The sequence below is a fragment of the Pollicipes pollicipes genome, unplaced genomic scaffold (genome assembly GCF_011947565.3).
Source record: "Pollicipes pollicipes isolate AB1234 unplaced genomic scaffold, Ppol_2.1 Scaffold_7261;HRSCAF=8764_pilon_pilon_pilon, whole genome shotgun sequence".
Classification (NCBI taxonomy): Eukaryota; Metazoa; Arthropoda; class Thecostraca; order Pollicipedomorpha; family Pollicipedidae; genus Pollicipes; species Pollicipes pollicipes.
The window spans coordinates 31,720,619-31,743,511 of NW_023597054.1; the positions used below are offsets into that span (position 1 = coordinate 31,720,619).

At 53.2% G+C, this 22,893-nt stretch overlaps 1 protein-coding gene across 3 annotated transcripts; it reads left to right on the forward strand.

Moving 5' to 3' along the window:
* Nucleotides 1-2,749: 2,749 nt before the first annotated feature.
* Nucleotides 2,750-19,631, forward strand: LOC119111980 (transmembrane protein 120B). Of its 3 annotated transcripts, none has more exons than XM_037235894.1 (9): nt 2,750-2,952; nt 8,290-8,368; nt 12,868-12,986; nt 13,777-13,950; nt 15,299-15,391; nt 16,262-16,479; nt 17,728-17,951; nt 18,389-18,593; nt 18,954-19,631. In XM_037235894.1, the coding sequence occupies exons 2-9, from the start codon at nt 8,297-8,299 to the stop codon at nt 19,043-19,045; spliced, it is 1,197 nt and encodes a 398-aa protein (XP_037091789.1). In that variant the 5' UTR covers nt 2,750-2,952; nt 8,290-8,296; the 3' UTR covers nt 19,046-19,631. The 3 variants fall into 3 exon arrangements, with proteins under 3 accessions (XP_037091789.1, XP_037091788.1, XP_037091790.1); XM_037235893.1 differs by having other exon boundaries at nt 2,750-2,875; XM_037235895.1 differs by having other exon boundaries at nt 2,750-2,875; nt 18,389-18,584.
* The last annotated feature ends 3,262 nt before the right edge of the window (nt 19,632-22,893 follow it).

Sequence of the window (22,893 nt, forward strand, 5' to 3'; positions counted from 1 at the left end):
ACTGGACACGTCCTAAAAGAACTGGGCTGCGCCAGTTGCAGGAGCAGACGTTTCAGATTAAGCACCACGGTTCGATTCTGCAGGAACGTGCCCCACTCTGGAACGAATTCTGGGGCTCCCTCCGTCAGATGGAGACGGGGGACCGGCCGGGGCACGCTTCACGCCAGCGTACCGAGTCCGGGGTGGCGGCGGGGGAGGGCCCATCGGCGGGCCTCTACCGGACGTCTGGGGGTCAGCGGGGGCCTCCACTGGCCTTCTCGGCGGTGGTGTACCACTGCGAGGGGTGGGCTCCTTGCTTGCACCGGACAAACAATTGGCCGCCTTAGCCACCTCCAACTCGGCCAAGCAGGCCCGCTTGGGGTCGCGGGCGCGCCTGCCTGCCTCATGCCGTTCCATCGTTTCCACTGCCCGTCCACACGCACTCGCCGGTGTCGCCGGAGGCGACGAGGGCAGCGGAGCGCCAGACGGCGAGGACGGCCGAGCCCGCGGACCATGGCCGCGCTTGACCGCCGTCCATCCCTCCTCCTCCCCCGCTAGCTACCCTGACGACACCTGAGGGGCCGGCTGCCTAGCGTTGGTCGAGCATGACGCAGCTGAAGGACCCGGAGATTCCGACTGGGCGAGAGTCACCCGTCCCGCTGGCACCACAGACAAACCGAAGGATCGCAGAAGCGCGATGAATTGGACCGCTGACATGTGATTGATGCTGGTGGACTGTAGTACAGGGGTTTGGGAATTTTCAGCATAATATACATTGGGATGATTAGCCTCATACTGTTCACGCGCCTCGCGGAAATAGATGTTCTTTGAGGTTTTCAGTGAGATAATTTCCTTTTCCTTCATGAAGACTGGACAATTTCGATCGAAAGTTGTGTGCGGTTCCTGCCCTGTGCCGGAACGGAAAGAATTCGGAACGAAGACTCCGACTTTGACAACGGCGTGGCCAATGTGGATATCAGACGGTAGATCAGGCCGGTTAAATGTTAGTATAATGCTGTTTGCAGGGATTTGGTCATTACCCCTCCTGGCCGTGATCCTGCGCGCTGCGGTGATCCCAAAGATTCCCAATTCTTCGGTGATTTCCTCCTCACTGACGTCACAAAGGTCATAGCAGTTTATGATGCCTTTTGAGAATTGGAGCGGTGTGGCCGTGACTGGCACGCTCACGTCTCGCTTTCCACCCTCGGTTCTCGCGGCGTTAACAAATTCAGTGGCCGCCATGGCTCGAGTCACATCGGTGCCGCTTGCAAACTCCATCTCGACCGCGCCATCTCTCAGCTTATCACAGCGGGTGATTTTTCCCAACTTGTCGCATCCGTTTCGGCGCTGAAACGGTGAAAGCGATGCTAGGTTCTTCACATCACTCCGGAAGACAAGAACGCGTGGGGCAGGTGGAACTGACTCCTCGCTGCGCCCTAAGTTCATCGCAGTCCGTCCCCCTCTCGGGGGGCGAGTGTTTTTGGGGTTTGTAGTTGCCATGCACTTCAATTGTTAATTTCGGCACCCGGGCTCCCCACCCACCTCGGAGACCAACTGGGGGACGGCCCAACACTCCCTCGGGAGGTGGTCACCGCCAGGGCTACCCCGGTGCTATACGAGGCGAACGACACCTCCCGCACGACCAGGTGTAACCGGGTAGACCCCTCCCCGTCTTGACCGTGGTTCAGCGCCGCCGCCCCTTGACCCCTTAAGCCGCTGCGCGCGGTTAGGCACCCCAAGCGGAGATCCGCAAAGAGCACTCAACCGCAACGCGAGCGACAAGCCGCTAGACCCGTGTGGGGCTCCACGGGCCCCCCACGCCCCGGATATCCTGGCCAAAGTGGAGTCTTGGGACGCGCCGTGACTGACCCGCACGACGCGCCCCTCAGCCACCAGGATCCGATCGACCCGGGGACGCGGGCGAGGGGGCACGGCGACCACGATAAAACGAGGGTGAGGAGTGGTGATAGGACCGGATGAGGGAGTGCGGGTAATGTGGAGGGAGCGGGCGGGACAAGGAGCAGGAGCTCACGTACCGGCAGGGTCGCTACACCCTGAGAAGCACAGCTTGCGCTGTCCACCCGTTACCGGAGCTGGGACCCGAGGGGGCGCTAGTCCCCTAGACCGGCGGAGGCCGGTGCCCCTGCGGGGTGTGTAAATCACATCACGATGTGATTCACAGGTGTGTGCATCCATCATGAGTGCGTCTACACAGAGCACCTTCTCTGCTTAAATCCGCTCGCGAGTGAAATCACACAGAATGGCGCTTCTGCGTATATCACGTCATGAATGAATCTACACAGAACACCTCTGCTTAAGTCCACTCATGAGTGTATATACACAGAATGGCGCTCCTGTGTAAATCCACTCAGATCTGAGTCGATTTACTCCTGAAGCCACACTTGTATAGATCTACTCACAAGCGGATTTACACAACAGTGCGTTTATGTGTAGATCAGCTCAGATCTGAGTCGATTTATACAGGAGTGGCATTCTGTGTAAATCCATTTCGTAGTGTAAATCCACTTCGTAGTGGATTTAAGCAGACGAACTGTTCTGTGTAGATGCACTCATGAGTCCATTCACACCCGTCTTATCTTATTTGGCAGCATTCTGGCGGCATTTCTGGTGACCAGTCAGCTAGAACTCCTAAGTTTGCCTTGAGATATTTCGTCAGGAAAAGTTTCCAGCGATTTGGAAACAAATATCCGCGTGCTGCATGGTCACTGTTACTCTGTTCAGTGTTCTGTTGCCCTGCCCTGTTCTTTGCGGCGTGTTGGGGCCGGGAGGTTGGGGGTGAACGCCGGCAAGCAGGGGAGGGGTTTGGAAGAGTTGATGTCTCAACCTTTGTAGTTATTTACAAGACAAGCGGCAGTGCCCTCTTAAGTAACGGCAGGTCAGTGAATTGTTAAATGAAGAGGTTGGCTGGGTGGAAGGAAATTCCAGGGATCATCTACTGAATCACTGATTCTGGTAAGCGCCGCACGATGGAGGAACATTCGTACATTAGCAGCTATCAGCACCCCATGGCCAGTGTTGTGGATTTGTAAGTGTGATTTGCTGCATGATTTGCACGCATGCCACGAAAGAGGCTTTTATGAGATGTAATATTAATTTGGGGTCAATTTTTTGATTGGTTTTAATGGCTGGTAGTGTGCAGGTACATACATTACTAGAAGTTTGGTCAACATTGGGCCTGTAGTCCAGTCTGTAAAGAATTCATCCCCTGGACTGAATGCCCATTGATAAGTGTGCTGAAACTTGAGTGCACATGTGGTAAGCTCATGCAAAGCTGACTTGTGCTGATTTGAAATTGTGGGAAAATGTTCTTGCAGCATTTTTGTAAGACATTACCTTTGCAACATTATTATTTCTCAGAAATGCCTCTTTATGCAACTGGTATTGGTGTGCACAGGAATTTTAAGTGCTCAGAAATATGTAGTCTAAACCTTTCAAACAGGTAGATTTCTCAGATAAAAGCTCATGCTGAGCACTGGGTGTGGTGTAGGCCATGACCTGTACCATCCAGTTGTGTAATTCCAGGGTAACAGCAAACATTGGTAAGACAATTTTAATGCTCTGTGATGCTGCACAGTGTCTTTCCTGCCCTCTGGTGTCACATGACCTTAAGTCTGAATGGTGCCACCACCAGTTACAGGCCATGGCTGTCAGGGGCAAATAGTAAGGTTTTAGGCAACTCGAATCCATTCTATGGATACTATGTTGATCTGAACCCTTTGAATGGATGGATTTGGGGAATCAGAGCTTACAACAAGCAGTGCTTGCATGGGTTCAGACCCTTAATATCTGATTGCATGATTCCAGGCAATCCACAGAATTAGGTGGGGAAAGTTAGATGTATGGTAATGCTCATTGCCATCCCTCCTGCCCTCTAACTCAACTGCTCAACTGACCACATGTGTGATCACTGCCACCTGCCACAGGCCATGCCTGTGGAGGGCAAATAGCAAGCAATGACTGGAACTTAACAGCTAGATGGTTGGATTAGAACACAAGTGCTCTAACCAATAGAGCCACAGGGACAACTGATATGACTAGGCTTGGATTGTAGCATGGACTGGAGGGCAGTTGCTCTAACCACCTGAGCTATCAGGATGGACAATACATGCTTACTTGTGAAGTTGTAGCAGCAGTGTCACTGCTAAGTGCTATGTTGTACTTTGTTGGCATAGCATGTACTTTTTTGCCCTCTGGCTGGTAGGCAGAAATGTGGACATTATCCAAAAGTTGTGATACAATGAGATATAAGTAGAATTAAACATGAAGGGAGTTACAATCATTGATATGGCTGGGTATAGGCTTACTCAAGCATTTGGTACTGATGGGATTCAATTGTGTTCCATCTATATTTTGTTTCCAATTATGTCATTGTGTTGGTTGCCTTTTTAATTAGAACCTCACTGGTATACCCATATGCATTTATATACCACCATTGATCTGCCACTGTCATTTGCAATCTGCAGCATTTTGGCAGTTCAGAAGGACCACAACCTTGACAAAATCATCAGCATGGGCTGTGCATATACACTGTATTATTGTTAATATGCTGGAGCTCCTCTACAGAAACAATTGTGCTTCATGGTTCATCATGGCTCATTTAAAAAAATGTGATATCTAAATGTTGCCAATTGGGAAGTGTCAAGTATGACCATTTTCTAAAAAAAGAGTATGTGGTTTTACAAAATAAGAGTATGCTTCCCAAGAATGGTCAAGCCCAGACCCCTCATTAAAACTTGAAGTATTTTATGTGATGCCTGTCTGTGCCATTGTGGCCACTATACATTTGACTGCTGATAACCAGTGCATATGTGGTCCATCACTGTTGTGTTCTTACCAGCCTGTAGAGTAACAGAAATAAACTATTCCCAGAATTTATCTATCTCAAAGAATTTGTGGAGGAGAGGCTTACAATGGTTGGTGGGTGTCTAGCAAACCATGAGCATAAGAATTTTCAGTCATGGATGGCTCGGCCACTAAGATTGTCATGTCAGCTTTTGGTGTTGATTGGAGCTTACTGAGGCTCTGTTTATTTTCCAGAATGTGAGCATGCTATACATGTTTAGGGAAGGTATTATGATATAGGTGAACCTCAGAGGGCCAATACAAAATTACATGCACCATGCCACTGTGACATCTGATGAAGTGGCACATGATGCGGAAGTCTGTTTTGTCCTTCCAATTATATGTTTTGTGTACAGGTCATGTAGTCAGTCAGTCAATGTTATCAGTCCACATGAACTGGGCAACATGTATGGATGGATCACTGGCAGACAATTTTCAGACACACATTTTGGATGTTAGCCAAGCTTTTAGAGCTTGCTGTGCTTTGCATGTAGCCATACAGTACCAGCAAGAAGTAATGCAACTGTAGTAACAGCTAAGAAGACCTGCAGATACTGAAAATGGCAGAAAAAAATCTATTCACTGGGACAGCATTTTATGGCAGCTGCAACAGTCTTTTAAGCATCTGCTGCATTTTTAGCAGCATTTCGTAAGATATAAAAAATCTGGTAGCACTTTGTGGCAATCATCTATGAGCTCTAGCTCTGGTGCATGCAATGCTGGCGTCACACTAAAGGGGACACTCACTTATGGACCAGCCATCAGAAAATCAATGGTGGAAATGAAGAGCTGATCCCATAGATGCAGAATACTTTGGAGGCACTGACTGATAATCAGCTGGCTGATGACGACCAATACGACGATTTTGCTGCTTCACTGGCTCAGCGATTCGCGAACCAGCGTCCGCGGTACCCGTGTGCCGACGTCGGTGCATGCGTTCCTGTGTATCACCGAGACGTGGCATTTCTGTTCAGTTTCGGGATATTTGGCGAGGAGGCGAAGGAAGCACGGAACAGGCATGCTAGATCATATCGGCTGAGTCTCGCCAGAAACGATTCCGCGGTCCACAAAATGACTCGGACGCAGACTCGGACTCAATGCAGCGAGTTGTCGTCAACGGTGATCCTGCCATTGGCAGGATCGCTTGGCAACAATGTCATCAACGGATCCTGGGTACTGATCCGACCACACTGGAAACCCATCACTTGAGCAGGCACAGCGGCAGGCTGACCTGTTCACTTTGGAGTACGGAGTCACTCGAACAGGCACAGCGGCAGGCTGGCCTGTTCACCTGGGGATACGGAGTCACTTGAGCAGGCACAGTGGCGGGCTGACCTGTTCATCTGGGGTTACGGAGTCACTCGAGCAGGCACAGCGGCAGGCTGACCTGTTCACCTGGGCGTACGGAGTCACCCGAGCAGGCACAGCGGCAGGCTGACCTGTTCACCTGGGAGCACGGAGTCACTCGAGCAGGCACAGCGGCAGGCTGACCTGTTCACCTGGGGGTACGGAGTCACTCGAGCAGGCACAGCGGCAGGCTGACCTGTTCACCTGGGAGTGCGGAGTGACTTGAGCAGGCACAGCGGCAGGCTGACTTGTTCACCTGGGAGCACGTAGTCACTCGACTTAGAATAAGCTGAATGCTGAATAAAGTCGGACTTCCTCACGATCCCCATTCCACCAATATGTTACGGGTTGCAAGAACATATGTACATACACATAAAGGCCAGGACACTTTCCATGCACAGTGACTTTTTATCGCTTATTTAATAGTTAGTGACCTTCCACTCTACGGTCCACAAAATAGACATATATGGTGGGGGATGGGAAGGTCGGCGAGAAAGTAGACAGATATGGTGGGGATGGGGAGGCGGGTGAGAAGATAGACAGGTATGGTGGGGGATGGGGAGGCGGGCAAGAAAATAGACAGGTGTGGTGGGGGATGAGGAGGCGGACGAGAAAATAGACAGCAGACAGGTGTGGTGGGGGATGGGGAGGCGGGCGAGAAAGTAAACAGGTGTGGTGGGGTATGAGGAGGCGAAGGAGAAAATAGGTATGGTGAATGTTGGGGAGACGGGCGAGCTTCAATATCCGTAATTGCTGCCACCTCTGTAGGTAGGCATTGCTTACACCATGTTCTGCATTTTTGGAAGATATATTTGTGCGCATGGTTCATATCATATTGTAGCTAGGATTTGAATAAATACAGCAATGGATGAGCGCCATATGACCAGGTTAGTTGGCGCGCCCTAAAGCCAAAATAATCAATACAGCAATGACAGTTGTTCACAAATTATGTTCTGATGTCAAGATCATTGGAGGTCGGCATGATCGTGATGACCTGAAAACTTTCGCTGTCCAGGTAAACCCTGACAATCAACCTCCTGGCTAACTGCTGAAAGTATACCACTCCGATTTTTCACGATCAGTTCCGAATTCATTGCGGAGTATCAGGCAGTTCGACATGGGTGCAGTGATCGATCAGTTGAAGGCAGGGAACGCTTTAGGTCGGACAAAGTCATATAGTCAGGATATCATGAATATGTTCAAATCGATAATCTGGTAAATGATGGTTGAATGATATGATGATTGCCGGGTAAATTAGTAATCTAATAAGCCAGGATGACCAGCAGGGCTTGCTTCGGAGCGCCCTGCTGGTAATATTTTGTACCGAAAACTTCGATGTTGGTACCAAAAGGTCTGTTTCGTTCTTTCCGAACAGTCTGCATGGTCATGTCTTTCTTGGTTTAAGATCGCGCAAAGATCGTGTCTGATCAAATTAATGGGGGTGAGGTTAGGGACCATTTTATAACCCCCAACAGTCTTATATGGGTTCATCACAAGTTTAGGGATCTATGAAGGGTATGCATGCTACAAAGGATGGCTACTTGGTAGGGAAATGTTTCAAATTGTGAGCAGATTTTGGGTTCGTGACTTGGTCACGTCATGTCACGTAACTCAACCATCTTAGGTGACCTGTGCATGTTTATGATAGTTTGTTGTTGGAAAATTTGCGATGACTAGATGCTGAGCATTGGTAATCATTGGCTGAGCTGTTGGAAGTCCTGTAGCAAGAGGACTGTCTAGAAAGCGCCGTGGCCGTCCGTCAGAGCGTTCCATCACCGTGTGGGCGAGGTCCATCATTCGCCTGGTTAAAGCATCCGTTGCATTGAAAGTGAAGGAGCTTTGCACACGGCAAAAGTGGTCTCGCCGGGTCAGCAAGCGGTCTCGCCAGGGGCCGGGCCGCGTCGCCGTGCAGCCCCTTCCCCCGGGTGGTGCGGTGCCGTCCCGTCCTGTCGCCACGGCCCCTGCCGCCAGTGTTTACGTGGTGCGCGCGCTGTCCACTGTTTACTGGCGGCGGCCGGAGCCGGGCGCCGGCCGGCCACGTGCCGGGCGAGCCTCAGTGCCGGCCGGCGCCGCCTCACGCCCGCTCGCCGCCGCCCGCAGGTCCGCCATGGAACACGGCAGCGTCGAGGAATGCGTCGAGGAGTGGAGCACGCTCAGCGACGAGTACAAGTCGCTGGAGGTGGGTCGAGGCGGGCGACGAGCGCAGACACTGGGCGAGGCTGCGTCCGGTCCTGGTGCATAGTGTACGACTAGCCGCGACCTTCCGTGTTCTCTCAGCCCCGGGAGTGATGCCGTTTGTCGGCTGGTGACCCTCGGTTGGTGCGAGCCACGCGTGGCTCAAAAGGTTCCCATCCCCTCTTTGTGCTGTCGCCGCGGCTGTTTCCCTGCTGGAGGTGTTTGAAGATGGTGCTGTCACTGCATCATTGTGCATGGTTGTGCCGACCGTCTGTGTCGCTAATTTCTAACAGCTCCTTGCCGGTGATTCTTCACCATAACTGCAGGATTTATCTGGTGCCATATGCACATAAATGACCTGTTTATTTGTTCATTTTTGGCGCAAAACACCAGTGGATTCTCTCGACGAGATTTCGCATTGGTAATCAGTTGTATATGCTGCTTATTCAATACTTAGATTGGTTATGCCAGGTTAAAATTTCCTGAAAATCGAACTTTTGCAGCTCTGCACGGACACATGTATGAGACCATGTTTCGTAACGGCACAATACCTCTACAAGCGTGTTCATTCAATTTTGAGCATTGTAGTCTAGAGTTTGGTGTCTTGAGCATGTGTTTATGGTGTATGGCTCCGTTAGTGTAACAGTGTCGGCACGCCTCGCGCGTCCTGCGACATCGTTAGCTGCCGTTCGCTGCCCGTGCCGGTCGTAGATCGCCGTGCAGTGTTCCTCAAAAACTGCCGCGGTTCTGAATTACAAAAGCTAGAGGCACGTTTTTGGTGTCAAAGCACGTCCAATGAATGCCCTATAGGCTACTGAAAACTTGGGCTCCTTTGCACGATATGCGGGCGAGGAATCATCAGAAAATATTACGGGCAGGAGGTCGCATCGGCCCCTGTCATGGTGGGGGTTAATCTTTTGATACACATTCTACGACCCGTCTTTAATTTTTAACGCTGATGTTTTGTCAGCCCTTCGATGGACTGAATTGAGGCAACCGAAGTCTTCCATTACACCGTTTGGTGATGGCCCTTTTAGAAGCAAGCCGCCTATAATCTCGTGCGTCATGGGTCCAGACTGCCTCGGTCTCGTTGTGCAGTTCTGCGGTCTGCCGGGCGTGGCCGCGTCGCTCCTCGTGAAGACGCCTCCCACCGGCCTCCTGCTGACCCCACTCGACCCCCGGGTCGCGGCGCCCACCGGGACAGGTGCCGCCGGCACGATAAGATTGGCCGGGGTTGCTGGGACCTGAGACGCGCCGGCGCGGGCGAGCCTCCCCGTCTCGCCACGAGCGGCGCCGGGCAAAGGGCGGGGCTCACAGAAGTCCGAAGGTCGGCTCCGGAAGGCACCAAACCCGCCCTCCAGACGCCGTAGTAGAGGCGTGGGGAGGTGCATGCGCCCAGTTTTTCGCTTATTATTATTATTTTTTGGGTCGCTGTCTGGGTTTGCGTCTGGACGCAGTCTCTCGGATGGTTTTGTGCAGGCAGTGTACCTGCACCCTGACATGGATAGAACAAAAACTGGGTCTGGTCAATAAAATGTACAGAATGTCCCGTTTGAGTTGCCTTCGAACTGAGTTGCTATCATCGTGGGGACGTTTAATGCATTATCCATTCACTGTCTCCCCGGTACACCCGGTTTCCCATCATGGGCTGGGGTAGGGCTGTGAGTCCAGCCGTCCCCTGGCTGTATAACTGCGCGGGTGGAGCGTCCAGCTCCCGACACAGGGGTAGGGCTGTGAGTCCAGCCGTCCCCTGGCTGTATAACTGCGCGGATGAGCGTCCAGCTCCTGACACAGTCACCCGTAGACAGCTTGCGGGCCCGCACCGCTCGAGTGTCGCTGTTGCCCATTCGCCACCGTGGGCGTAGGAACAGGGGGGGGGGGGGTGCAGGGGGGGGGGGCATGAGCCCCCACTTTTCAAGGTGGGGGAGGGGGGGGGGGCCGGGAGTGCTAACTGGTCCCCGCACTTTTCAGACTAAAGCTGGTGCTTTTGCACCACATTAAGCATGCGTGCCGATTTACCTAGTTCACCAGCCATCTTCCTCAAGATGCATCACCTTTTTAGTTCGCTTATTGACAGTCGGTTAATGTCACAGCCGCAGACCGACGCCGTGCGGCCAGTGGAGACTGCAACGCCGGGCGTCGAGGCTGTCGTTGCTATGACTTGCGAGCGCTCGTGTCCAAAACCATGTCACACAATTTTTTACCGGCTATCAGTTCTGACTGACTCTTGGACATTTTAAGACGAAGATGGATTGGTCATGTTTGTACAAATTTGGGACTCCATTTCGTTTATAATCTACGTTCAAGGAGTTACCTCTTAAGCCTTGCCTCCATGCCTCTTAAGAACACAGAAAACATGGCATTGGAGTCTGTGTGACAATCATTGGACCATCTGCGGCGAATAGGAATGTTGTGGCATCAATGCAGGTTCCCGTGCTGATCCGGAGCGAACTGCGCGGGTCAGAAGGCCTCCCGTGTCAGGGAGGGGAACAATGTGATATGGTGTATAATTATAATGGTCTCCGGATCAACCAGGAGAACCCACCCCGTGTCGCCAGAATAACAGCCAGATGGCACTTTGCAATGGGCCGGAATGGCCCTTCAGCCTTTGGCCGGAACCGGTTGTGCCCCAGGTGTTCTGCTCAAGGGCCCCTTGCCCGGAAGGAAATAAGGGGTCTCATTATTGTTGAGTGGAGTGGGTCGAAATGAATTAAAACAACGAACAAGGCCATCCCATGTTTGCCTGAGAACGCTCATTTTTTGTAGAACGGATTTTTTAAAAAAAAATGCATCAAAAGGTTTGAACATGCCCGCCCGCAACCTCGGGAGCAAGGACAACGATGGCCTGGGTTGCAGCTTCCGTAAAACCGAACGGCGTCAGCCACTGCAAGTGCCACCAGACTTGCAGTGTTACGGGAAGACAGGGAAACACGGCGGGCGCCGTGTTGCTGTTTTCTAGACACATAAGTTGTCACAGAAACACGAAAAATGGAGATTCTTTTACTCTTCCAGTTCCACCACCACCAGCACCACTTCGCGGTGCTTTAAGGGCAATCCGTTCTTATCAGTTTAAGAATAGCACACGTGAAATATGCGCCCAGACGGTCTTCTAAATGTACGATTTGATGCCCTGAAGCGTTGAAATGTACCTTTTCCGAAATGTCATCATTTTCGTCCACCTGTTGGCCAGGGCTCAATATTAACTGCTGGACCAACGCCGCGCGGCCTGCGGAGACTGCAACGCCTGGCGTCGAGGCTTTGTTTCTAAGATTTACGAGCATGCATGCTTAAAATTACGTCACGTAATTTGTCTTACTAGCCCATTTAAATGTTCAAAGGTAGTTATTTCAAAAGTGCCATCATTTTTGTCCACCGGTGGGCCACGGGGAAAAAATAGCCACTGGGCAAACGTGCCGAGGACTGTGGAGACTGCAACGCCTCGCGTGAAGGTTTTTGTTGCTAAGATTTGCGAGCGCGCGTGTTAAACAACCACGTTACATAAATTATATCACTTATCGATTCTGACTGAATGCTATATCTTTCCAGACAAACATGGCTTGGCCATGTTAATACACATTGTTGACCACTTGATCTACAATCAAATTTTCATCTTCAAATTTCGATCAAACATATCCATCTACAATCTGCCTTCGCGATGCACTTAATGTCTGAAGAAACTAGATAAAAATTCTTGGATTTTCGCCTCCCCAGGAAAGACAATGTTGAAATGGACGAATCGTCCTGGAAAGCTGGATAGCCTTATTTGCCGAGTAACATAGATGAGTCGAGTAGGCAAGATTGTGCACTAATGAGGAACAGCTCTAGATGTATATCTAGCATAGCAGCCATGACTTTTAAATAAAGATCGGTAACAACCTCCATCTCTACCCCCTCCCCCCAGTCATCAGGCTTGCTTTCCAAAAATGCCAGAAGAAGTTCCTGAAGTACGGCCTGAGCCTGCCCCCCCCCCCCCCCTCCCCCCCCCTCCCCCCCCCCACACACTTTTTGAAACGTTCTTACGCCTATGCTCGCCACACATATCCCATCATATCATACAATTTTGGAAACATCCGGTTAACGCAGCGACGTCACGTCGAAATGTTGCGAAGAGGGCCTCAGGGTAGACCGTCGGACCGCCTCACATTGCTCAGCAGGAGGTCTTGATCAGGCCGCTGCAGCAGTCCTGGAGACCACTGCCAGCGAATCAAAACCGGCAGAGACGTCTCTGAGATGGCCACTAATCATCGGCATCTCGGCGATCAGTGACCGCGTTAGAGGTGTGCGGGTGTACTGGATCTCCTGTCAGCGCCAGTTGGCTCCCGGGAGAGAACTGCTGCGCAGCTGGCCGGTCCAAGCATTCGGACTGACTGCACTGCTACGAGGGTGGCGTAATATCGGCCGGGACTATGCATTGCGGGCACCTGTCCTGCATTCGTCCGTGTGCACCTTATCTGCCAGCTTACGGACGGGGCTCAGCCGCGCTCTCTGCCGCCCTCGTTTCAGGCCGTGCACAAGGAGTACCTGGAGCGACTGCAGGACGTCAGCCAGCTGCAGGCCAAGTGCGTCAAGAGCATCAGCCACCAGCGCTACCGGCTGGGCATCATCAACAAGTCCGCTAAGGGGTAAGCCGGTCGACGGACGCCCCTTGCTCAGTGGACGGCGAGCGCGTCCGTACAGCGCGCTGCGATGGGTGAGCCAGTCGGTGAACGCCTCCTACTCAGTGGACAGCGAGCGCGTCTGTACAGCGTGCTGTAACGATTGTGCGCTCGCTCGTAGGCAGGCTGGCGTGCTGACGCATGCCGCGTGCGACATGCGCGCTCTGTGTGACTGGTCCTGCGCCCGTGGCTGGGACGTAGGACCTGCGTGGTGGCGGCGCAGCGGCCCGTACGCGGCGGCTGCTGCACTGCGGCTGGCGCGTTGCGAGGCGCGCTGGTGGGATGGCTCCTCGCTTGGCGCGCGGTGTCGCAGCGCTGGGGCGTCCCTCTGGTCGTATCACCGAGGTCGTCTCGGTGGGCTCGTATTGGAGGCGCGTGTCGTGCGCTGCTCGGCCGTCACACCTTGCCGGACCGCCGTGTACTGCTCGGCCGTCATACTGTACCGGACCGCCGCACACTTCTCGGCCGCCACACTGTGCCGGACCGCCGCGCACTGCTCGGCTGTCACACCTTGCCGGACCGCCGCGCACTGCTCGGCCGTCACACTGTGCCGGACCGCCGCGCACTGCTCGGCCGTCACACCCTGCCCGGACCGCCGCGCACTGCTCGGCCGTCACACTGCGCCGGACCGCCGTGCACTGCTCGGCCGTCACCTTGCCGGACCGCCGTGCACTGCTCGGCCGTGCTGGACCGCCAGCGCAGGCCGAGCATGGGCCAGCCGCCAGCTGTGACCTGACCGGACGCTGTCGTGCCACAGGCTTCCCCGCGATGACCCGGAAGTGCAGATCAAGGTCAGCGACCTGGAGAAGGATATCCTGCGGCGGAAGGCGCAGCTCTACCAGATGGAGAACTATCTGCCGCAGGAGAACGACGTCTACCTGAAGATCATTCTAGGCTGCGTTAACGTCTCCATATTGAATAAGAATGACCGGTGAGATCACGCTTTCGATTCGGCAGGCTATGTGGTGCCTGTTATGCAATTATATATTGATCACTGACCTTTCTTTGAGCCGCCACCGTGTGTAATACATCAGTTTTGTGTAGTCAAGCGTGTGGTGAGGGTTTGAACCAACTGACGGTGCGGGCGTGGTTACATGTGTCATTGGTGTCCTCGATACCCACAGCTTTGGGTTCATTGGCTCTTTCCCTCTGTAGTTCCAGCGCGTGGTATCCCGGAATCTTTCTCTCATTACGCGCTGGCATGGCCGTGAGGAAACGGTTCCCACGAGAGCTGGGTGCTCGGGGTGATCGGCTCGTTCCGGGCTCTGGACACATCGGCTGAGGATTTAGCAGCACGCTCTCGCCGCCCAATGGTCCTGTCGCACACAGGCTCGGCTGTGGCGGAGCAAAGCGTGGCGCTCTGGACTTCTGCCTTTGGCACCCTGTTTGATGGCGTGCCCGGATTCTCGGAATGCCACGTTGGCTATCTCAGTTTCCAAGCATCAGTTTTAGTTGAGGCTTTTTGGAGATCCTTGTTTGGGTTATTTGCAGTTGGCAACCCTCTGTTCTTGGGATGATGGTATCACTGCCGTCGTGCACTAATGACAGCATTCTAAGCGTTTTTTCTCCGCCCTACGCAGGAGGTGTGTTATCTGATTTCGTGGCGTGACGCGTGCTGTGATTAGCACATGTTTGCTTGTACGTTCAGGTACAGTGACCGGCGCGATCCTTGGTTTTGTCCGAAGCTCTGCGCTGCTGCACAAAAGGATAGCCTGACCGGTTGGCCTCATTTCCGATGGCAAGCTCCCATGAGGCATTGCGTAATATTATTGCAAAAAATCTATGAGACTAGGAGGCCAGAGCGTAACGCATGCCAGGCGGCGAGGAAATCCTCGTAAGCCGCATCTTCATGCGCACTGGCTTAAAATCTGGCGTCTTTTTATACACGTTACAGTATTGCGCTCTAAAATCGGGCCCCACATGTCACGTGTCACTTGTTCACCAGCTCTCTCTCGTACTCGACGGAACGCCAACAGGGCGCTATGGGCTTCACCGGCCTTACGCTCTTTGTTCGGTGGTGATGAGCAGTGATGAGGTAACCCATCCATTTGCTTTGGGCGCCGCCTAAGGACCCCTTTGGCGGCCGGTGTCGCATGTGGGGCATCTTGTCACCAGCTGGCTCAGCCTCGATCGCCGCCATTCTGCCAGGGGAGCGAGACTTGCGGGCCGCACCGCGTCTGCGACGGCTCCTGAGCCAGCATGTCCGTCTCCAGGCGGGTGCACAGCCGTCCTCGCGTCCGTGAGGGTCAGCACTGATCTGGTGTTCTCTCCTCCTGCAGGTTCAAGTACAAGGACGAATACGAAAAGTTTAAGCTAGTGATGAACGCCATCTCTATGGCTATTGCCCTGACGTGTCTGTTTTGGCAAAATCGGTGAGTCTGAGCTGTTGTAGATGCGGTGATTTGCTCTGCTTGTTGGAGAGCCAGGCATCACGGTGGAGGTACCATGCGTTTGAACGTTGACGCAGTTCTTGCCAACTGGATGGCGGGCTGTTATTCGTGTTGTGCCGATCATTGACGAAATCACCAGTAGTGTGCCCGATTACTTTCCATGCCCAGTATTCCCGACCCGCCGCTTTCCGCAGTGTTGTCACGCTGATTTGATGTGTGCCACTGCTGAGAGGGCCTTACATAGTTTGCTTGCCTGCTCGTAACAAGTCCTCGAAATACAGACATTGTGTGTTGTTCGCCAGACATTGAGCTTGCCAAAATAGCCGAGTTTAGTTGAGTTTTAGGTGGGGCTTCACACCAGTGATGTGCAGGTACCGCAAGCGGATTAAAAAACATACACATTCGTACGCCTTTTGATGCGCCGTGCGCCCTGGGCGTGTGAAGCGCGCGCTGCCGCTCGTCCCGTGCTGTGAACGTCATCCGGAGATGGTGGCGCCATCTTGCGTTAAGGCGGGGCACGTGACCTGCTGAACTCAGCGTCTCGGTGTGCTGTGACATCATCTGCAGGGCGCTCTGTGCCAGAATGTTTTATGTTGTGCTGGATAATATTTTACGAAGCGCTATGACTTTGTATATGAATCAGCGACCCAGCCCTACCCTGCCGCGTGCGTTTGACTTGCGTACAGATTTGCAGCCCATAGGCACAGAGGGTGACGTTTTGGCGACGCAGGCGTGGAGGAATGGCGCGGCCCCGTCTTGTGACATTTATATGGTTGTTGTTACGTTGTCTCATTTCCGTTTGGTGTTCATGCTGACCTCACGACCTTGACGGCGCCGGCCCGCCGGCCGCAGGATCCTGGACCTGGTGTTCATGTTCATGCTGGTGTGGTACTACTGCACACTCACCATCCGCGAGTCGATCCTGCGGGTGAACGGCTCGCGCATCAAGGGCTGGTACCGGGCCCACCACTTCATCTCCTGCGTGCTGTCCGCCATCCTGCTGGTCTGGCCGGTCGGCCCCGTCTACTACACGTTCCGCTACCAGTTCAACCTGTTCAACGTCTACATATGTGAGTGTGCAGCGGGTGGACGAGAGGAGAGACCGTGCGATTGTGGGTTTGGGTGTGCCTTGTGTTGTAGTTGGCGACTGATGAACCCGGCCAGTGGAAGTCAGAGCTCTTTCCATGACTGTTTTTAAGTGCTGAACATGTTTTGGTTGGGTTCGGTACTGGAATATTGTGACATGCATGTTCGGAAGGCAAGGCCATCGTTATAACGGCAGCACACTTGTTTTGACTTCGATCTTGGAACATGCTGATGATAGTCTTCGGAGTTCAGGAGTTAAGTAGTTGCGGAGCTCTAATTTCGAAAGCTTTCAATGCGTGTTCAAGTGATGTTCTTTTGGCCATGACGTCTATAAGCGTGGCGTATCCATAACAGTTGGCAATTGGTTCGCTGGTTGGTGCTATGCTAGATCAACGAGAAAGGTCACGAACTTTTCCATGTAACTTCATCCATTTGTTGGCTCGTTCGTTCTTTCCGAAAATTAATATTTTCGTCGCTATTTTCATTATCCTTTTTGCCAGCCATTCTAGCTTTACACTGGTACACTATTCTGATGCTGTTTAGAAGGTTCGAGTTTTATGATGTTCTTAATACGAACGGTCAGTCCAGCCTGTGTGCTGGGTGTGCTGTTTGTCCGGAGCTGTGAGACGACACAACCGCTGGGGGTTTGAGTTGCCCCTGCCTGGCTGCAGTCTGTTATTCAGCTATGAGATGGGGGGGGGGGGGGGGACGGTTCCCGTCCCGAAACGTCGAGAAGAAAGTAGGTTGAATTCGGGGCGGAAGCGGTTTTTGGTGTGTTTTACATGCATGGTTACCCATTTTCCCTCGCTCAGCCCAGTTTATCCTCCACCTTTTTTGGCAATGTATGACCCTGGCGTCGTGTTGAACACCGTATGTGTCTGACTCTATGTGATGCATTGGAACCCACAACTGATCAACCCTTCTACTGTGTTATGATTCCGGCGCCAAGTGGTCGCGTCGAGGCACCTCGTACCAGCCTATACTCAGCAACTGCAGTTTGTGTCCTGTCTGGTCCCGCGCACCTGGGTAGGAGCGGCGTTGTATGCCTCTCACACCTGGACTTCAGCTGCAGTGCAGCGGCTGCAGTTGTGTGAGCGTGGCTGCTGGTACGGCACGGATGGCATGCTGTGACGCCTCACGCCGTGTCTCAACCTCTGCCCACTACTTGCAGAGCGCTACTGCTTGTATCGACACCGGCAGCGTGTTGTAATGCCGCACGCTCCACGTTGCAGCTTCGGTGCAATACCTGCAGTTTATGTACCAGCGCGGCTGCCTGTACCGGCTAAAGGCGCTGGGCGAGCGCCGCGACATGGACATCACGATAGAGGGCTTTCACTCGTGGATGTGGAAGGGACTCACGTTCCTGCTGCCGTTCCTCTACATCGGCTACGCGTTCGAGTTCTACAACGCGTTCACCCTGCATCAGCTCAGCTCACACCCGGAGGCCACGTGGCAGGTAAGGGCGGGCCGAGGTGGAGGTGCCGCGCCCACATGCCGTCTCTCCTGCTGACGTTGCTGGGGTCGTTTTGTGGTGACGGGGTGCTGGTTAGCTAGTCCCCTGCTGGGAGGGTTTGACTCGTCGTACCAACCGAATCGAGTTTTAGGTTGAGGGGCTGTGGGGTAATGCTGCCACATTGCCTTCATGAGGGCGTCCACATGTGACATGGTGTTCCTGGAGGCCCATGTTTGGCTTTAGGGCTTTCATCAGCTCGTCATTGCTTGCGGACCGGCTTAAACTTCCAACGCGACCGGTGACCGGGACCGAAGCCGTCGCCGCGTGCCGCGCGGCGTCCACCTGACTCCTGCTGTAGCGGCGTGTTGCGGTGTGTTCAGCTCGTAGCGATCCAGACTCGTGCGCAACACCTCCATCTGACGGCCGCGCCGCTGTCGCAGGTGTTGGCGCTGAGCATCCTCTTCCTGGTGCTGGCCGTCGGCAACACCATCACCACGTCGCTGGTGATCCGGCAGAAGCTCAAGGAGGACTGGAAGCTCAAGTACCGCTTCACGCGGCTCGACAAGCACGTGTGGTCGCACAAGAGCCGGAGCCGGTGCGCCTCTGCTCGCCAGGCGGACGACACGCCGGGCACGGGTGGGCAAGGTCAGGCGACGCACCGACGCCGGCCCGGGCTGGATGTACTGGTTCTTAGGTGTCAGCAGTTCTTTTTTAAAAAATATATCTCGAAGGGTGACACTCGTTAATGTATAACACTTGGCTCGCTACACTGCTCTGCTCAGGCTTCACTGTTTGTCCCAACGTACAATGAAGCTGGTGACGAGTCATGCCAGTTATGGACAGGTCCAGAGTCGAGATCCCTGTTGTGTTGCCTTCGCGAGTCGCTCGCGCTGGTCGTCACCGACAAAGGTGGCACTGTCGTCTGCTGGTACGGGCGAGCACGCTGCCAACCGACCGGCGTGTGTCGGGTGCGGGGTGATGACCGTGACCATGGCCCGTCGCCAGAGGAACTGGGCAGCGGAGACTCAGCCGAGTCGCTCGCCAGCAGTCACTCGGAGGAGGGCGGCGGCGGCGAGCCCTCCAAGAAGGACGACTAGCGCTGGCTGCAGCACGCGTCCCCCTCCCCCCACCCCCACCCCGCCACCCCTCCCTCTCGGTGTGTCTCTGTGTGGCGTTCAAAACGCCGTCTGTTCGTGACTCTTTCGAGCCGGTGCGACATAGTCATTGTTACGTATTAATGGTGTTCGCAGAAGCACAGACTCTGTAGCTGGGTACTTCGTCAACTGCGCCTGGAATCAGTAGAAGAAAATAAATTATTTGCGCAGTGTAGTCTGATCAGAGTACGGAGAATGGAGCTGTGTTGATCACCCTGTACTATGATTACGGCTCAGGCGATTGTAGTTCCGACTGGGGCAGATACTATGCAGCATTCAGTGGGAGAAGGTAGAAAATGTTGATTTCAGCTGCGATGGTTTGGGTTCGAGACTCGCTAGGCGCCGCCAACTGTGTGTTTGTTTTCTGAAATGAAATCGGCACGAGAGATGGCGTCGATTCTGACAGATGCACCCATCTACCCGTACATACCGCTTCAATGCCGAAACGTTTATGCTATGCTTCGTGTTTAACGTAGCCTAACATTGCACGAGCATGAACCCTCACGCCAATACAGATCAGTACAGGATGTCCGCGGCCTGTCATCGCTTGTCCAGCATCTGCATGCCTGATGTGCAAGCCATTTGGGCGCGGCGGCCAGCATGCGTAGCACCATTCAGAGAGTCCCCGCAAACACGGCAGCTGAGAGAAAACTCACGGCGTGCGGCCGGTGACGCGCTGCGTCGGAGGAGTCTCTCTGCGAGTGAGGGGCGCCGACAGACTGTACAACCGAACTTCTTCAACGCAGAGAGCTGGCTTCTTCAGCGCAGCGGAGAGCTGGCACAGGCGGATCTGCTTTGCGAACGAACCTACTGCTCTAAACGTGTGACAACGGAGCGGCTTCCCGGTGTGGTCAAGGCTGCAAGTAATTGGATATGTCCCATAGATGTGCGCTTCTCGTCAGATTCCGCTGTGTCCACAGTGGGACGTCTGCAGCCTGGTACGGAATAGAAAACCGTGTAGTTTTGTATTCGGTGTGGGGGAGAAGCTCCAGCCCCTTCACTTTGAGAGCAAAGTGGGTCAGATCCGGTGAAAACCCCTTTTTACGGATTTGGAGGCATGGCAAACCGTTTTCCCTACTTAAAGGGAATGTTCCACATTTCAAGATATTAAAGCAAGCATCGAATATGATAAAATGCTCACCGATAGCTATTAGTGTCATAAGTGGAAAAGATGGCTCTAGACAACAAAAGTTCACTATTCAGCAGCTGGTTTGTGCAAGCCATGTGAGCGGGCGATGGGCGCGTGCAGGATTTAGCAATGGGGAAACTCAATATTTTACACTGAAAACCCCATGCTAGTGTGATCAGGTGAGCAAAAGTGTTTGGATGTTGTGTTGTGCGTAGGACACTAACACAAGTCACTTCGTGCAAATATATTGGCCTTCGCGATGAAGTGGCGAGTCCCTCGCCTATCGAAAGCGCTCGCTGCGGCTGGGGAGGCAGCGGGATAAGCCGAAGCTGGCCTGTGGCATCTCGGAGAAGAACATGTCGGATAATAGGAACTCTTCACGAACGTTAAGGGCTTTAAATGCTGAAATGATAATTGGTAATGATTGATTAAATGATAATTAAGTGAGCCGTTGCTGGCGGGAGACAACGTTAACAAATGGTTGCGGGCAAAGCCGACGTGGCTGACATGATCATATTACTTGTAATGAAATCACCGCATCAAATACGGTGCCATCTACTGATGCCGGAGGCGGGGTCGACGCGTTTGCATGGGCGCCGCCTATAGTAGTAGTGGCGCCGCCTACAGGATAGAAGTTCCCCATGTGTTAGTCCACTTCTGTTCTTGCCTACCTCGTTTGTTATTGTCAGTTGTTTTACATCATCACCAACCTGAACCAGCGTTGGTGTTTTAACTAGCAAAAAAAAAATGAAACAAGGACGTGGCTAAGAAATGATTGAGTTTGTGCTCTGATAGAAAATGGGCAAAAGTAAAGCAACAGTGGCATCAGGGAGAGTTTGGAGAGCGGAATATGTCTTTGAAGAGTATCCGAACCCTTTGCATGGATGGATTTCTTGGATCAGAGCTCATGCTGAGCAGTGCTTGTGTCAGCCTGACCCGTACCATCCGATCGCACAAATCCACGTCAAAGGCAGAATTTGCGGATGCTTACACAACGTGCCACAATGCCCAGTACGGTCCGTCCTGCCCTGAGCCCTCTGACGTGATCTGACCTTTATTGCAGCTGCTGCCACCGGCCGCATGCCGTATCTGTCAAGGACAAATAGCGAGCGCCTAAAGCGGATTCAACTTGCCCTGCTACATATCGACCAAACAGCCCACGTCGGGTTGGCATGCGTGTTTTCCAACAGTTCCACATTTTTTTATTGTTTCTGGGCACTGATAAGCCGTGAAAATGATCTTCAGCTGTAATTGCCTCGAAAACAGCTGTGCAGCCTATAGCCATAATAACATCCTTGGAACGATGACATACTGGATAGCAAATTATGGGCTGCGGTCACCTGGCGTATCATGTCATTACAAGTGCAAGTACTTTTCCATGTGCTCCAACCTTGTCCATCTCTATAGCTACTAACTCCCTCTCTTGCATGAACTAGTAACTACTTATCAACTCGTGACGTCATGCAATCACAGTAAACAGTACCGGAGTGTGCGCCCGCGTGCGCTGAGGTGATGTACGTGCCGTCGAGAAGAAAGTGGCAGTAACATGACAGAAAAACATCCGCAGGTGAGTCTTTACGTTAAAATCGCGTAGAATTTACAGTTCGTGTTTCTTGGTGCCTGAGGCCGCTCCATAGTCAACAGAAGCCGTTGCGAAATAACTCGTTGGGCCGCGCGATGTGCGATTTCTGTGTGAGGGCTGCCCGACAAGGTCCTGGCGTGGCGCGCGGCGGGGGCAGAGGGGAGGGGTATTAGATTGGGTGGCACGACTGTGCCGTGTCAGGAACGAGCCGGGGGGGGGGGGCGATCAGCTGACGCGGTTACGCGGTTGACGAGTGGTGGTACTGGGGAGGGGAGTAACATTCGCACTTAGAATATGTTGTCTAGAAAAGTGATTCATTGAGCAGTAGTCATTTGCGCATTCTGTAAAACTATCCTCATACGAGGGTGATGTAAAATGGCTTCCGTGCAGGACACTCGAGTTTGGTAGCTGCGTGGGTTTTGTGTGGAAACTCGAATGGCTTTGAATGATCGTGAATATGGTGCATATCTGCCTATTTTTCGTCGCCGTAGTTTGCATTTCTTGTTTTTGCTACTGAACCAAAGGCATATGTTCCTCGATGGTCCGAGTTACGCGGACACAGGTGCAGCCGCGTATCTTAAGCGTTTTCTTGCTTGACTGCAATCCGACACCATCGATCACTCTTATTTCCGGACAAAGGGTCGACGGAGGACACCATAAATAGCAACAGCGGCGGTGCCAGGGACGTGGCGCTGCACTGTTTCTGGGAGCGTTCATGTCCGAAAGTTCAGTCGGCTGAAAAACATGAGTGACACAACTTGCAAAGGATGGTGGCGTTGTGAGCGCTCACGCGGGCGTAAAAACGGGATGACAGCTGCGTCTGGACGCTGGAAAAAGAGCTCACATCGGTCACACGGTAACGGGATGAAAACGCTCCGAATCCCCACTTTATGAGGTTCACTCGTCTCCGCGCGACCTGACACCGCCCCTGCGCACGGCATGTCGTACGCTGCCGAGGGGGAAGAGTCGCCGGGGCTGTCCAGCCGTCCAGCATGCGGGACTGGTGTAGCAAGTCGAGGGCCTTTTGGCATTTTTTGGAGCTGCAGAGACTACGGAGCGTCTCTACACTTAAGACTGTCG